Source organism: Oryctolagus cuniculus, chromosome 6 (genome assembly GCF_051225735.1).
Source record: "Oryctolagus cuniculus isolate XC-2025 breed Fujian yellow rabbit chromosome 6, ASM5122573v1, whole genome shotgun sequence".
Taxonomy (NCBI): Eukaryota; Metazoa; Chordata; class Mammalia; order Lagomorpha; family Leporidae; genus Oryctolagus; species Oryctolagus cuniculus.
Genome location: NC_142872.1, coordinates 86,443,056 through 86,458,580, shown reverse-complemented (window position 1 = coordinate 86,458,580; position 15,525 = coordinate 86,443,056). Strand labels below are relative to the sequence as shown.

General features: G+C 43.7%; 1 protein-coding gene across 13 annotated transcripts in view; it reads right to left on the bottom strand.

Moving 5' to 3' along the window:
• Positions 1-7,999, bottom strand: part of RAB2A (RAB2A, member RAS oncogene family) — a 115,662-nt gene extending 107,663 nt beyond the window's left edge. For 12 of the 13 annotated variants that reach the window (XM_089334570.1, XM_089334567.1, XM_051843285.3 and 9 more), the window contains exon 1: positions 7,708-7,999. Coding sequence is in view for 8 of the 13 variants with exons in the window: in XM_089334567.1 (XP_089190693.1) it covers positions 7,708-7,753 (46 nt within the window). In the remaining 5 variants the exon portion in view is untranslated. 13 annotated transcript variants of the gene reach the window in all.
• Between the last annotated feature and the right edge of the window lie 7,526 nt (positions 8,000-15,525).

Below are 15,525 nucleotides of genomic sequence, written 5' to 3'. Positions count from 1 at the left end.
AGATGCACTGCAGGAATTAACAGGCAGTGACCACCCGAGTATGTCAGCAGAGTGAATCTAGTATCCTTTTGCTAAGCATCCTTTATTTACAAGTGAAATATAATATAGCTAAAATGAAGAATATTTTATAACTTACAAATAAGCAAAGTTGAGCAATCAAATAGGAAAATGAAAATTTAGGAAGGAGACAAGGGAGGATTGCACGTGACTACATCTTTTTGTAGTAAAGGACACAGTCTCACAGCCTCACAGACTGACAATGAACAGAGAATAACAAAATGCAGTAAGCACAGCTGGACCAGAAGGAGAGGGGAAACCAGCTGAGCTGGCAATATTAGGGTCTGCAAACAGCAAAATCATTGGCTACTGCAGGAGGAGGAGAACTGGAGAGAGAAAATGGAGAAGAATTGTCAGGAGATAAAAGAGAAGGTAATTTCATGCTGGAGTGGGACAAAAAGAACAAGAGCACCGAGAAGAAAAAGGGACAGAGGGGCCAGCACCATGGCACAGTAGGTTAATCTTCCACCTGCGGTGCCAGCATCCCATCTGGGTGCCAGTTCTAGTCCAGGCTGCTCCTCTTCCAATCCAGCTCTCTGCTATGACCTGGGAAAGCAGTGGAAGATGGCCCAAATCCTTGGGCCCCTGAACACGTGTGGGAGACCTGGAAGAAGCACCTGGCTCCTGGCTTCAGATGGGTGCAGCTCCGGCCATTGCGGTCATTTGGGGAGTGAACCAACGGAAGGAAGATCTTTCTCTCTGTCTCTTTCTCTGTCTGTAACTCTACCTCTCAAATAAAATTAACAAAAAAAAAAGAAAGAAAAAGGGACATTATCTGAGATGGTGAGGTTTAACCATGGAAGGTTACAAAGGGAAAAACAAAATAGACCAGGACAAACAGTCTCAATGGTTCAAAATAAAGTCTCAGATGCAATATAAATATTAGATGGAGAAAGTAGCAAATAAACTGGGTTAGGAAGGGCTGAAAAGGAAAGAGCTAGCCAAAAACCTTGAAAGACCAACTAAAAATAACATGAAAAAAACAGAAATTTAGGTACAAAAGAAGCAGAACATGTATTCTAGATGATACTAAAAGATATGTTTCTGATATATTTCAGCTCTCATTTGATGAATGAAGCAGCTAATAACATCTAAGAACAGGCAAGACTAAACAAGGTGGGTTAGGGATGAATAAGTGAAGAAAAGCAATGAAAGGATTAATATAAAATTCAGGCTGATGGTTGAAGACTGGTTGAAAGGGAGAGGTATGTAATGAGGATGCGTATTTCTTTGGCATGGTGTTTATTTTTAGTCTTTGAAACTATTAAATTATATATATTATATATACTCTTTCATATGCATGATTATAAATAAAAACTTGAATGAACTAACTCTAAACTTGTTTTTCCACTGTTTCCTAAATATACTCTAACAAACCTATTCCTATAATAAAATAAAATGAATAGTGTTTTTGGCTCTATCTCAAGTTTAGTGAATCAAAATCTCTGGTAGGAGTTAGACAACTGAATCTTTTAAAAAACAAATACTTCAGATGATTCACAAGAATGTAAAGAAACTCAAAGTTGAGTGTCCCCCAGGGAGGAGTCTTTTTTTTTTTTTTTTTTTTTTGGTTCCTGTTAAAATTCGAAAGCTCTAGAGAATCTAATCTGATTACTTCTCCAGGTCCTCTGGGATTTTGCTCCTTTTTCTCTTTCTTAGCTTTCAACAGCAGGTCTCTCCTAACTTAAAATATATTCATGTGTGGATACACACCAGCCAACCTGTTTTTGCAACAAAGTCTAAAGTTCTTACTCCTTCCCTCTCATACTCAGTTTTTAACAGAATAGCCCACTCATTGGCTCTATTTTAAACTTTCCAAGATCTTTACTAAAGAAAAAAAAAAAAAGCACCAATACGACATGTGATTTTTCTTTAAATTAAAAAAAAGTGAGATGGGGACCAGCATTATGGCACAGCTTAACCTGACTGCAATGTCAGTATCCCATATGGACACTGAGTCCTGGCTGCTCCACTTCCATCCAATCCAACTCCCTGCTAATGGCCTAGGTAAAACAGCAGAAGATGGCCTAAGTGCTTAGGCCCCTGAAACCCACGTGCGAGACCCGGATGAAGTTTCTGGCTCCCAGATGGGCCAGGCCAATCCAGCCATCTGGGGAGCGAACTGGTGGACGGAAAACCTCCCTCTCTATCTCTTCCTCTCTCGCTAATTCTAAAAAGTATGATGAACCATTTGTTTTAAACTTTCTAATATCCCTCTTTTTAAAAGTACCAACACTTTTTGTATTATTCCTTAAAATTAAAACCAAAAAAATAGTAGGATGTGTCGCTCCCCCTCTTCATGGAGGAACGACACAGGACCCTGCGTTGTTCTTTTGTCTGCTCGGCCCTTCCCGGGTTTGCTGCTGGTCCTTCCCGGGTTGGCTACCGTACCTTCCACCTCCGTGGAAGGGTGGTTCCCCCTGCCACTTTCCCCACTTCCACGGGGGAGCGGCACACTGCCGGCCGGCTCTCTCGGGGGCTGCACAGGTGTTCCTTCAGACAGGTGTTCCTGGTGCATGTTGTCTCTCTCCTCCTTTATAGTCCTCTTCCACCAATCCCAACTCTGCTACCCACATGCCGAGTACGCTGCTCTCCTCCAATCAGGAGCAGGTCCTACAGTTTATTGGTTGAACTGGAGGCAGCTGTGTAGAAGCTGTTTCCTCCTCTCCCAGCGCCATATTGTGGGAGAGCAGATGCATAGAATAAGTCTTTTTTTTTTTTTGACAGGCAGAGTGGACAGAGAGAGAGACAGAGAGAGAAAGGTCTTCCTTTTGCCGTTGGTTCACCCTCCAATGGCCGCCGCTGCAGCCGGCGCACCGTGCTGATCCGATGGCAGGAGCCAGGATCCAGGTGCTTTTTCCTGGTCTCCCATGGGGTGCAGGGCCCAAGCACCTGGGCCATCCTCCACTGCACTCCCTGGCCATAGCAGAGAGCTGGCCTGGAAGAGGGGCAACCGGGACAGAATCCGGCGCCCCGACCGGGACTAGAACCCGGTGTGCCGGCGCCGCAAGGTGGAGGATTAGCCTATTGAGCCACGGCGCCGGCCCTAGAATAAGTCTTAATTCCAGTAACAGTCTAGTCTGAGTTGCTCCCCACAGGATGAACCATAAAATACAGAAAGTCCCATTTCACAAATACCAGTACAAACAGAATTTTACTTTTCCTCTCCAGAAGTAACTGCTAAGTGTGTAGTCTTTGAGACTTTTCCCATATTTTCACATGCTACATCTAAAAATCCAGTTGCTTTAAAACATACATACACACACACCCCACTTTTGTTAACTGTTTTTTCTCCCTCACTCAATACTCAATCCAATACTGTGGCAAAGCACTAACACCTTCCCACCATTTTAACCAGCAGTCCCTGACTTCTGCTGCATCTGACACTGATGACCACTTTCTCTCTGGGAACTACAGGCAGATGACTGTTGATGTATACTGCCCAAGTCTCTATTTTTGAGTCTTCTTTGTCTCTTATGCTGGTAATCTTCTCCACCATCACATCCAAACTTTCTCTATTAGTGAATGATGACCACCCACTTTATTCTGGGAGGGCAACTCTGCTGCACTGCCATTTGTCAATGACATTGCATGTGAATTAATGCTACAAGATAATTTTCATCAAATAAGTAAGACCTTGCATTTTAATGTGAGATTGCATTTTTTGAGCATCTATTTCACTTTGCAACTAATTTGAACTATATTTTGATAGTCCCGAAGCAGAAGGACGGGAATAAATGGCGAAGACAGCTTGGGAAAGTATTAAGTAGTAACTTATATAGTTTAATGTTATGAAAATTTTTGCTTTACTAAAAGACTCCTAATGTCAAAATAATGAAACTGTAAGATAATAAAGATTTCATTACATATAATTAGCTCTCAAATCTCTAACCCAGGACACTCAACCCTGAGCTGCAGACATTCCTCTTTGCACATATAGCAAATCTGTTCTTATCACTTTAATTTCTGTTCAAACATCACCTCCTAAGATTTACAGCACCTCCCCTAAGGGCGCATAACTTAACTATTAAAAATCTCTGACTGAATGGCCTACCTTTACATCTAAGACAGTATCACACACCTTTCTGACAAAAAAGATTATTCAAAATGCAACTGAGAGTGGGCACGAAGTGGCGGGGACCAGTATAAAACAATAGGGAATAGTAGGGTTTGTAACTATCTTAAAAGACTGGATGCATAGGAGTTGGTCAGGTGTTTTGATAGAACTTCTCTTTCTTTAGGTGGGGTTGCTTGGAGGAGATACGATAGAAGGATACAATCATGTCTGTCCCTTTCAGTACCTGGCTGAACGCCAGGAAGGGTTAGTAATGAGGCAAAATGGCAGAGTTTTAGGAGCAACAATCATAGGTTTATCAGAATTTTTATTTCCCTCTATTCTTGATGATTATCTGCTTATGAGATCAGGCTTGTTAAAAATCATTTTCCAGGGACCAGCACTGCGGCATAGGTTACGACTCTACCTGCGGTGCCAGCATCCCTTACAGACATCGGTTCAAGCCCCAGCTGCTCCACTTCTGATCTAGCTGCTCCACTTCTGATCCAGCTCCCTGATGATGGTCTGGGAAAGCAATGGAAGATGGCCCAAGTGTTTTGGCCCCTGCATCTGCATGGGAGACCTGGAAGAAGCTCCTGGCTCCTGGCTTTGGATGGGTCCAGCTCTGACCGTTGCAGCCATTTGGGGAGTGAACCAGCAGATGGAAGACCCCTCTCTTTGTCTCTTCTGTCTGTAACTCTGTCTCTCTAAATAAATAAATCTTTAAAAAGTAATTATCCATCTGGATTTAATTGACACATTATCCTACATAATTTTTCAGAAACAAGACAGTACTAATGAAAAGCTTAAAGCTACATTTCAACTGGATTTGGTCTCACAGCAGGAAAACAGATCAACAGTATTATCATGGTCATGCAAAAGTTTTTAAAACCTCTTCTATGAATGGGAAAAGAAAACAAAAAAATGTTCATGGTTCCTTTCTCTTGGGAAATCAAAGTATTTTCACTATTTTATTTTATATCACTATTGAAAGAAAAAAAAGGCTAAGAATGACTATTTTACAGGCTACAGAAAGAAACAGGAATGTAGATGAGTCCCTTCATTCTAACATGTATGTTTCTCACACTACTTTTTAAAAAACTCAAGGATCTCACAGAACAGATTCAATATATTTTTTTAGGTGGAGGGTCACATAGAGTGTATCTTACAACTATGGATATAGTCTGAATTGAAGAAATATGATAATGGATTTTGGCTATAGTCAATAAAAAGTGACAGAATTGGGCTAAAAAGTTTCTATCAAGTTACTAATATATAATAAGGAATATACTGGTTTGGGTCCTCATTCATTAATTTCATAGGGCCGCCTTCTCTTTAGTAGGCAATTCCTGAAACAGTCATACAAAGCATCTTTTCTCAAGCAGCACATAATCAAATTTAGATGCCCACATCAAGTACCTATAAAACAACTCATTCGGGGCAAAGTGAGAAGCACAAATTCAGAAAGGGAATAGTGCCTTCCAGTCAGGATGTACGGACAATCTTGGCACATAATAAAATCTCTATATATTTACTCTTCAGGCATTATGGAAGACCCCGTTAGCCTTCAAAAGACAGAAAGAATTCCCAGAGGGAGAGATTGTAGCAAAAGACACTCCACACAGAGAGAAGCAGGTGCCAGCTAAAGCCACAGAAATCAGCCACTGGATCTCACTGGCAGAAGCAACGTGGGGAAATAGCAAGAGAGATGCCAGGAAAAACAGATAAAAGCTAAAATGTGCAGTTCATTGAGGGTCAAACTAAAAAATGTGAGCGAGTAGCGGAATAGCCTCCGGACACCACATTTCAGGAAGATTAAGCTGACAGCAAACTATACTGGCTGAACTGGAGTGGGGAGAAAATGGTGCTTTATACAGTCTAATGTCAAGTATTCAGTGCTTGAACTAGATTGGAACAGTAATAATTGCCAGAAAAGAGTGTCTTCCCTTTCAACTGCCTAGGGACTGTTTTTGGATGAGAGCAAATTCTAAGAGCAGAGAGCACCCAACTTGTTAATATCTGTAACCCCACTCCTCCCTGCACAATACTTTATTTCCTCAATTAAAAAGCTAAAAAAAAAAAAAAAAAAAAGGTTTAAAAAGGCAACCTGCAAAGTCTAATTTTGAATCTTCACTACTGCTGAGATAGCCAATGGCCACAGTCATGCCTCTCTAATTCTCAAATCTGGTGTCTCTCTCTCTCTGACTCTGCCTCTCTCTGACTCTGCCTTTCAAATAATAAAATAAATAAATCTTTACAAAAAATAGTTAATGTGACATCTTTCTCAGCCTGAATCTTGTTTTGACAGCCTAAATCAAATTTTGCCAGAAGGCTTTAGACTTTCCCTTTCTCCTTAAAAATACATGACATTCATTAAAGGTTTATAAATGTACAATTAACTATTTGCAAAACATTGCTATACGTGGGATCTTTCTTACATAGAAAACCATTCAGTTTCCATAAATACACACACCAAAAATCCTTGCCAAAAATCCATATTTATAACACAAAGTTTTACTTCAAGGCAGCAATCAACGGGCTTCCCTGGTTACTTACAGAATATGCTACATCATTAGTGCAACCACAAGCTGCTGTTGCTCACATTTCCAAAATTGTGCAAAGGGTCCAAAGTTGTGCAAGAGTCCCCACTGAAATCAGACCCGCGTATATTAATAGTTGTAACACCTGAACAAGCTTTGGGTTTATTCTTAGGTTCCAAGTAACGCCAAAATCACAGGTATTAAACACTATGTTATGATGAGTTTGCTTAACTGTGAAACACGCCAGGATGTTATTTAGAGTAAGAATAATCGAATTTCCTTGCATTTCACATGGACATGAGGTCACCTGAAAACTAGCAGCTGGGACCCCCAGGCCCATCTAAAACCTCAGACACACATTTTTGCACACACCCCAGCCCTGCAACACTGCAATCAAGCCGTTCACACGTGGTAGAAGTCGACAGAACTTTAATGACCCTGAAAGGGATTCCCTAGCTGTCAAATAACGAGATGGGATTTATGCTGACTCGGGACTTGAAAGTGTTAAGTAACAATTTTTTTTTAAAGGCTTTCTTCTCTCCTTCTCAGTTGTCTGTCCCACATCAGGGAGCGCCTAGCACAGGCCTAGGGTAGAAGCGTGCTGGCTGGAGGAGGTGGGGCTGGTAAGGAAAACCAAGACCCCGGTCCCTTCCCCTTCGGCTCTCCCCCCTCCCTTTTCCCGGGGAGACCACGAAGGGACGCAAGAACGAACGGGCCTGGGGCCGGGGCGCAATCGTCTGCGTCGGGCCCTGACGGCGCTGGGCTGGCTCGCCCCTGCTGTCACACACTTTTCCAGACTAGGCAGCAAACGGCTGCCGCGGCCCTCGGCTGCAGGGCTGGCCAGGGCGGGGGCCGCGGACCGGGCCGGGCCTGGCCAGGCCGCGGCCGCTCGCAGTGCCCACGTCACCAGCTCCAGCACTGCGGAAATGGAGCTGCGCGGCCGGGAGGGAGGCGCCGGGTGGAGTCGGCGCCCGCACCGCCGCCAGACGCCGTTTTTGCCCCCTCAGCCCGGGCACACAGGCTGCCGACACTGCCCGACCGCGCGCAGGGCCTCACCTGTGTCGCCGATGATGATGTACTTGAAGAGATAGGCGTACGCCATGGCCGCGGCCGCTCGGTGCCAGGGCACACGGCTCCTCCTCCTGCTACTGCTCCTCCTCCGCGCCCCTCACCCCGGCGCCGCTCAGCCCCGAAACGCCAGGCTCCGCCCGCTGCCGCCGTCAGCCGCCGGGAATGAAGGGCCGAGAGGAAGCCGGACAAACTGACACCACCGAGCCGAAGGAGACAGCGCCCGGCCGAGCCCAGCCGAACAATAACAGCCGCCGCGGCGCCTCCGCCCCGCCTCCGCGCCGACCCGGAAGTGCTGCGGCCGCCGGCGCCGCGGGAGGAAAGGGGAGGAGCCCCGCACCTCGGCCGCGCCCCGCCGGCCGGAGCCCCGCCCAGTCCCGCCAGAGCCCCGCCCCACGCCGAGCCGGCCGCGGCCTGGCTTCCCCCTCCGCCCCGCGCCTGCAAGGCCGGACGCCGATTGTTCCGGCTCGTTTGAGCTGGCGACCCCGGCGGCCTTGAGACGCGGGGGGAGGGGCGGGAGCGTTCGGTTCCGTCGCCGCCTCACGCGCCGCGTTCGTGGCGGGAAGGCGCAGGTGGCGTTCGGTGCAGGGAGCCCCTCTGGGTTTTGAGGGGGCGTTTGAAGATGTGGGAGCTGCTCGGGCCTGGGGTGGGGCGATGGCGTTTTTTGTTTGGGACGGGGTCTTAATGGAAGTGTCAGGGATTGGGAAGTAAATGATGGTGTTCTCTACGGTGGAATACTACACTACTCGTGATTGAAGAAAGAAGCCTGACTTGCGTTAGGGAGAAACAAAACAGCTTATGTGTCTAAAGAGATATTTAAGTTATATATTATATATGGTTATATGTCATATACTTGTATGTATATATGTTTATATAGTAATTATTTCATATTGTAAATGTTTGCTATGTGTAAAAAATCACAGAATATTCTTAAATATGCATGTGCATAATCAATCTGAGAGGAAACAATGGATATTGAAGGGATGGAATTGGGCAGGGATCTACTTTTCACTGAATTTTTTTGTGTGGTTCAAAAATGTTTGCAGTGTTTGTGAATTACCTATTAAAAAGACTGTTAAAGGGAAAAAAAAAGGTGGATTTTATATTCATTCAACAAATACTGAATACAACTACATGCTAATGTTTTCCACAACACTAGGCAAAGCAGCTGGAGTAGGCCATTTGAAAGGAGCACAGGTTTTGGAAGAGGAACAGCTAATTTAATTTTAGGAAAGATGTGGGGAAGACGATGCCTGAACCAGAAATCTGAGCATGCAAGGGGTTGTCAAAAGGACAAACATACAGGAGAAGGAGTCAAAGTTTATGCGCAAGGAACAGAATGTGCGAAGTTGATGGCTCTGTTTGGAGAATTTAAAGTTGCATAAGGAAGCTAATTGACTAACTGGTACCCTCTAATGTTGGCAGTGGAAGAATTATTGCTGGGAAGAAGTGACAGGGATTCAGTGGCCCTGGTTCTTGTTGCCTAATGTTCTCTCCCTTGTGGGATTCCTGATTGTGTAATTACTCTTGACACTAGCATGCCGGACTGGCTGGGGTTGGTTGCAACATGTTTTGGATGGCTTTGCCCAGTATGAACTCACGAGTTTTTCTGGAATACTTAAAGGAGATTTTACTCAAGCTTCAGGGAATAGCACGCAAAAATTTGACATGAAAATTCACTTGGAATTACATAATCTACTTCACTTATCTTTTGCTTGGAGAAGGGGAGGTCTTTGGCCAAGACCTCCGGATTCCAGTACCCATTTGTTCCTCTCATTGGAGTGCCTTCACGCAGTCTCTCCTGAGTGATAGGAGAGAAGCTCAAGTGTTCACCTTCAGGGATAAGACCTTTACTAACACAGCCTCAACAGGACAACTCTGTCAGGATGCTTGTTACGGAAACATCTAGACCCTTAGGAGTCAGGAGCATTCCCATACTGATTTTTGGTCTTGGCCCTACCACTAATGATTGACTAATTGTGACAAATCAGATGACTTCTTGGAGCTCCAGCATATGCATCTATAAAGTGAGGCAGTAAAATGTTACTTAAATAGGCTTGTCCAAGTCAGAAGTCTTTTATTTGTTTTTTTTAAATTAGGCAGAGAGACAGAAAAATTTAAATTAAAATTGCTGAACTACCTCAGCCTTTGCTTCCCCATGAGATAAGGTGTGAAAAGTGTCCAGCACAATGTCAAACACACAGGAGAGGTTAAATACACACTGAAGTTATTTCCCCTCTCCTTCATTCCCTCTCTGAATCTCCACCTCCAGCCTGTCAATTAGAGCTATGGAGTTCAATGAGTCCAATGAGGACCCTGCCTTGATGGAGGTTAGAGTCTCCGTGTGCTTTGACCTGATGAAGAATACAGGAGGACTGCCCTGGCATTCACATTACTTGAAGAGTCAAAAGTTAATGATAGCAAGTTCACATCCTCAGCCACTGTGCATTTTTTTTTGGGAGAAGAAACTTTAGCTTATGTATAGGCTATTCTTTCTACCAATGGATTGATTATTAGTAATAGAAAAGACTGAAATACTGGATATTGGAATGATGATAAATTCATTTCATAAAAGTATGTTAAAAATGAAGCTATATAAAATATTTTGAACTAATAATTAATTAAAAAGTGAATTAAATCAGCGAAATTTTCTTAAATTAAAATTTTTTTCTATGTCCTTCAGATTTTACCTAGTGCTTTCAGCAGATAAAGTGGTTTGGAGAAAGGCCTAATATGAGAATCCAGGAGGTCTGAATTATGGTCTCTTGTTGCTACTAAGTAGCTGACCTTGAGAAAATCCTCTCCAAACTTTTCATCATCTGTTCAATAGAGATAATAATTCTGGCTTGGCTGGTGCCGCGGCTCACTAGGCTAATCCTCTGCCTAGCGGCGCCGGCACACCAAGTTCTAGTCCCGGTCGGGGCGCCGGATTCTGTCCTGGTTGCCCCTCTTCCAGGCCAGCTCTCTGCTGTGGCCAGGGAGTGCAGTGGAGGATGGCCCAAGTACTTGGGCCCTGCACCCCATGGGAGACCAGGATAAGTACCTGGCTCCTGCCATTGGATCAGTGCGGTGTGCCGGCCGCAGCGCGCTGGCCGTGGCAGCCATTGGAGGGTGAACCAATGGCAAAGGAAGACCTTTCTCTCTGTCTCTCTCTCACTGTCCACTCTGTCAAAAAAAAAAAAAAAAAAAAAATCTGGCTGCTTACATAATTGCTGTAGCTAGATGTGAGGACTCTGAAAAGTCCAGTATGACTGAGAAAGAATTTATACACAAAATTGCAAGTGGATGATTTCTATTGTATCCAAGGATATTAAAAGACCAACTCCTCCAGCACCATATGACATCAGTAATATTTTATTATCTGATGGCCGGCGCTGCGGCTCACTAGGCTAATCCTCCACCTGCAGCAACGGCACCCCGGGTTCTAGTCTCGGTCCAGGCACCGGATTCTGTCCCAGTTGCTCCTCTTCCAGTCCAGCTCTCTGCTGTGGCCCGGGAGTGCAGTGGAGGATGGCCCAGGTCCTTGGGCCCTGCACCCACATGGGAGACCAGGAGGAAGCACCTGGCTTTTCTGGCTTCAGATCGGCGCAGCGCGCCAGCCGTAGTGGCCATTTGGGGGGTGAGCCAACAGAAGGAAGACCTTTCTCTCTATCTCTCTCTCTCACTGTCTAACTCTGTCTGTCAAAAAAAAATTTATTATCTGCATTGATTTTTTTTTTTTTTTTTTGGTCAGGCAGACTAGACCTTGCAGTTGGCTCAAACTCTATTGTCCATTTATGTTTAAGGTGTTTTGTCTTGTGTTTATTGATAGGTATTCCTGGCTTTGGAAATTTTGAGACTGGAATGAGAGTGGGTAAGCATGAGGAAGACATCTCCCATCGGGTTGAAGAATCAGTTACTACTCTCATAGGTGTACTCAACTGATGTTACTCTCTATCCCTAAAGGTGCTTGAATTTTGATAAAGTGATATCTGTTTTCATGTCATTTTCCAGGAAATGATAAGCTTATTGTTTCCCAGTGGGAGGCATAGACAGAGCAAACCTTCTGTCTTTTGTGTGAGATGAGATCTTTGGAAATAAGTGGTTCAGGGAATGGTGAGATCACATTTCAGCCCTTCTCTGTCTCCTCTCTTCTGTATGAATGGGGTCTTTATCTCTACTTCTAGCAATTTCATTATCAGAATGTTCAACATATGAAATGAGAGAGAGGATTAATTTCACTTCTAATCTAGAGGAGAAGATTCTCTCCCGAATTTCTTATTTCTAAAAATAAAAGTTATTAAAAGAATAAAACTTCTTTAAAAAGTGAAATTATACCTAATGACTCACATTACATTTTTTTTGAAAGACAGAGAAACAGATTTCCCAGTTACTAAGTCTCTCCAAAAATTCTCACAACATCCAGGGTCATGCTGAAGCTAGGATATGGGAATTCAGTTTGGGTCTCACATCTAGGTGACATGGATGCAAGTGCTTAAGCCATCTCCTCTGCCTTACAGGTGCACATTAGCAGGAAACTGGAATTGGAAATGGAGCTGGGACTTGAACTAATACGGGGTACAAGTGTCCCACGCAATGTCTTCACTGCTATGCCAAACACCTGCCCCAAGGCTCACCTTTAAAAATCTGCGGGTTAGGGGCCAGCGCTGTGGCGCAGCGGGTTAAAGTCCTGGCCTGAAGTGCTGGCATCCCATATGGGAGCCGGTTCTAGTTCCAGCTGTTCCTCTTCCAATCCAGCTCTCTGCTATGGCCTGAGAAAGCAGTATAAGATGGCCTAAGTCCTTGGGCCCCTGCACCCACGTGGGAGACCTGGAAGAGGCTCCTGGTTTTGGATCGATGCAGCTCTGGCCATTGCGGCCATCTGGGGAGTGAACCAGTGGATGGAAGACCTCTCTCTCTGTCTCTACCTCTATCTGTAACTCTGTCTTTCAAATAAATAAAATAAATCTTTAAAAAAAATCTGTGGGTTAGTTTGGGGTTGTGCCAAAAGTCATTGCTGCACTCCCACTCCTCTCTTAAGTTTCCTAATTTAAGGAATCTGGAGGTGAATTCTCAAAAACCTCCGCAAATGAATAGGTGTGAGAAAGTGCAGTACAACTTTCAAACAACAGTAAACATTTGTTCTTTCAAACAATTTTTGTGCATTGGAAACCTAGGAGCAGCTTAGCTGAGTGGTTCTGACTCAGTCTTTCATGAGGTTGCACTTAACTCAGCTTGGGCTACAGCTGTCTGAAGGCCTTACTGAGACTGGGGGATTTACTTCCAAAATGACACACTCCTGTGGCTGCTGGCAGGAAACCTCAGCCCTTTACCACACACATCTCTCCATAGGACTGCCTGAGTGTCTTCATGTCAAGTCAGAGTAAGTGATCTGAGAGAAAGCAAAGCTAAAACCTCAGTGTTTTTATGCCTTAGCTTCAGACATCACATACCATCACTTCTTCTGTATTGTATTAGTCCTGTGGAGTAACTGAGATAAAAATGTAGGAAAGGACTACACCAGGGCATTGATACTGAAGACAGGAATCCGTGGAAGTCATTTTGGTAGCTGACTGCCACACACCTAATGAGATGTAGAAGTAAAAGCAAAGGTGTGTGTTTGGCCTAGCAGTTAAGATGCTTCTTGGGGTACCTGTTCTGCATGTCAGTCCCTGGATTCAAGTCCTGGCTCTCTTCTCTGTGTCAGGTTCCCGCTAATGGGCACCCTGGGAGGCAGCAGTGATGGCTCCAGTAGTTTGGCCTCTGCCACCCACATGGGAGACATAGATTTAGTTCCCAGCTCCTGGTTTCAGCCTGGTGCAGCTCTCCGAATGTTGTGGACATTTGGAGAGTGAACAAGTGGATGAGAACTTCCTCTCTCTCTCTCTCTCTCTTTCTGCCCTTCAAATAAATTAAATAATGACATTTAAAAATTTTTAAAGGAAATAAAAAGGGGCATCTGACAAATGTCTGATCATCTTAAATCAGGTACATTTGAGCCAAAGCAGATTCATTTAATCTATTAACAATAAAATTGTACTGTAAAGGGGTTAGACTATAAAAGACATTTATTGTGGTTTGATTGTATGGACTTCTAAAATATTTCAGGTAAAGAATTGAAAAATAGGAGCCGGCACTGTGGCATAGCGGGCAAAGACACCACCTGCAATGCCAGCACCCCAAATGGGCGCTGGTTCAAGTCCTGGCTGCTCTACTTTTTTTGATCTAGCTCTCTGCTATGTCCTGGGAAAGCAGTAGAGGATGGCCCAAGTCCTTGGGCCCCTGCACCCACATGGGAGACCCAGAGGAAGATCCTGGCTCCTGGCTTTAGATCTGTACAGCTCCGGCCATTGCGGCCAATTCGGGAGTGAACCAGAGGATGGAAGACCACCCTCTCTCTGCCTCTCCTTCTCTCTCTGTGTAACTCTGGCTTTCAAATAAATAAAAATAAATCTTTAAAGAAATAAAAAATAAAAAATATGATTTATAGTAGGAACATGAAGAGAAAGTATATATATATATTTATTTTTTTAAACTTTTATTTAATGAATATAAATTTCCAAAGTACAGAATATGGATTACAATGGCTTCCCCCCCATACCGTCCCTCCTACCCGCAACCCTCCCCTTAAGCACTCCCTCTCCCCTTCCATTCACATCAAGATTCATTTTCGATTCTCTTTATATACAGAAGATCAGTTTAGCATACATTAAGTAAAGATTTCAACAGTTTGCTCCCACACAGAACATAAAGTGAAAAATACTGTTTGAGTACTAGTTATAGCATTAAATCTCAATGTACAGCACTCTAAGGACAAAGATCCTACATGAGGAGTAAGTGCACAGTGACTCCTGTTGTTGACTTAACAAATTGACACTCTTGTTTATGGCATCAGTAATCACCCTAGGCTCTTGTCATGAGCTGCCAAGGCTATGGAAGCCCCCTGAGTTCACTGACTCTGATCATATTTAGACAAGGCCATGGTCAAAGTGGAAGTTCTCTCTCCCTTCAGAGAAAGGTACCTCCTTCTTTGGTGACCCGTTCTTTCCACTGGGATCTCACTCGTGGAGAAAGGAGAAAGTATATTTTTTAGTTTTTTAAACATTGTATTTCAAAGCAATTGGTTTGAGGATAGAATGCAGAGTAGCTTCTAGAAAGGATTTTTTTTTTAAACAGTGATTGTTTTTAACTCAAGTCTGCTAATGATTCGCATGCACAACAGAGTAAACCATTTATTTCTACTTTTACATAAACTACTTTGAATGATTTTCTGGGAACTGAATGTTTTTCTGCCTGAGAAAACTCCTATCCTAATACTGCAGCAGTTAATTATGCATTTGGGGTTTCAGGTGGACAAAATCTACACTAACTAAGGGTAACAGAAGCACTAGCTAAGCAAGTTTAAGGTACAAACTGGTAGAGAGACTTGACTATCCATTTATTCCCTGAAAATATCTTTTCTGGTACTGTAAGACAGTAGTTACTATTTTAAGTGTTGAGAGCTTATGTCATTTTGGAATTTTATTTTAAAGTTTTCATGGTCAGACATTAATAGAAAACATTTTATGCTCTCAGTAACCTGGCACTTTAATATTCTTGATGCTGCACTGATACAAGCCAAAGGCCAAAAAGGGCTGATTATTCACCATCAATATACAATACTTACTGTTACTTTTTCATTTAGAAAAATCAGCAGTACACAGAGTCCTCTTTAGAAAGGGATCATTCTTCTTCTCTTTGAATCGACTGAATGCATTTTTGGAAGAATCTCCTTTCACTCCACCCCAGAAGACACTGAATCCAAACACTAAAGGTGTTTACCTGTTC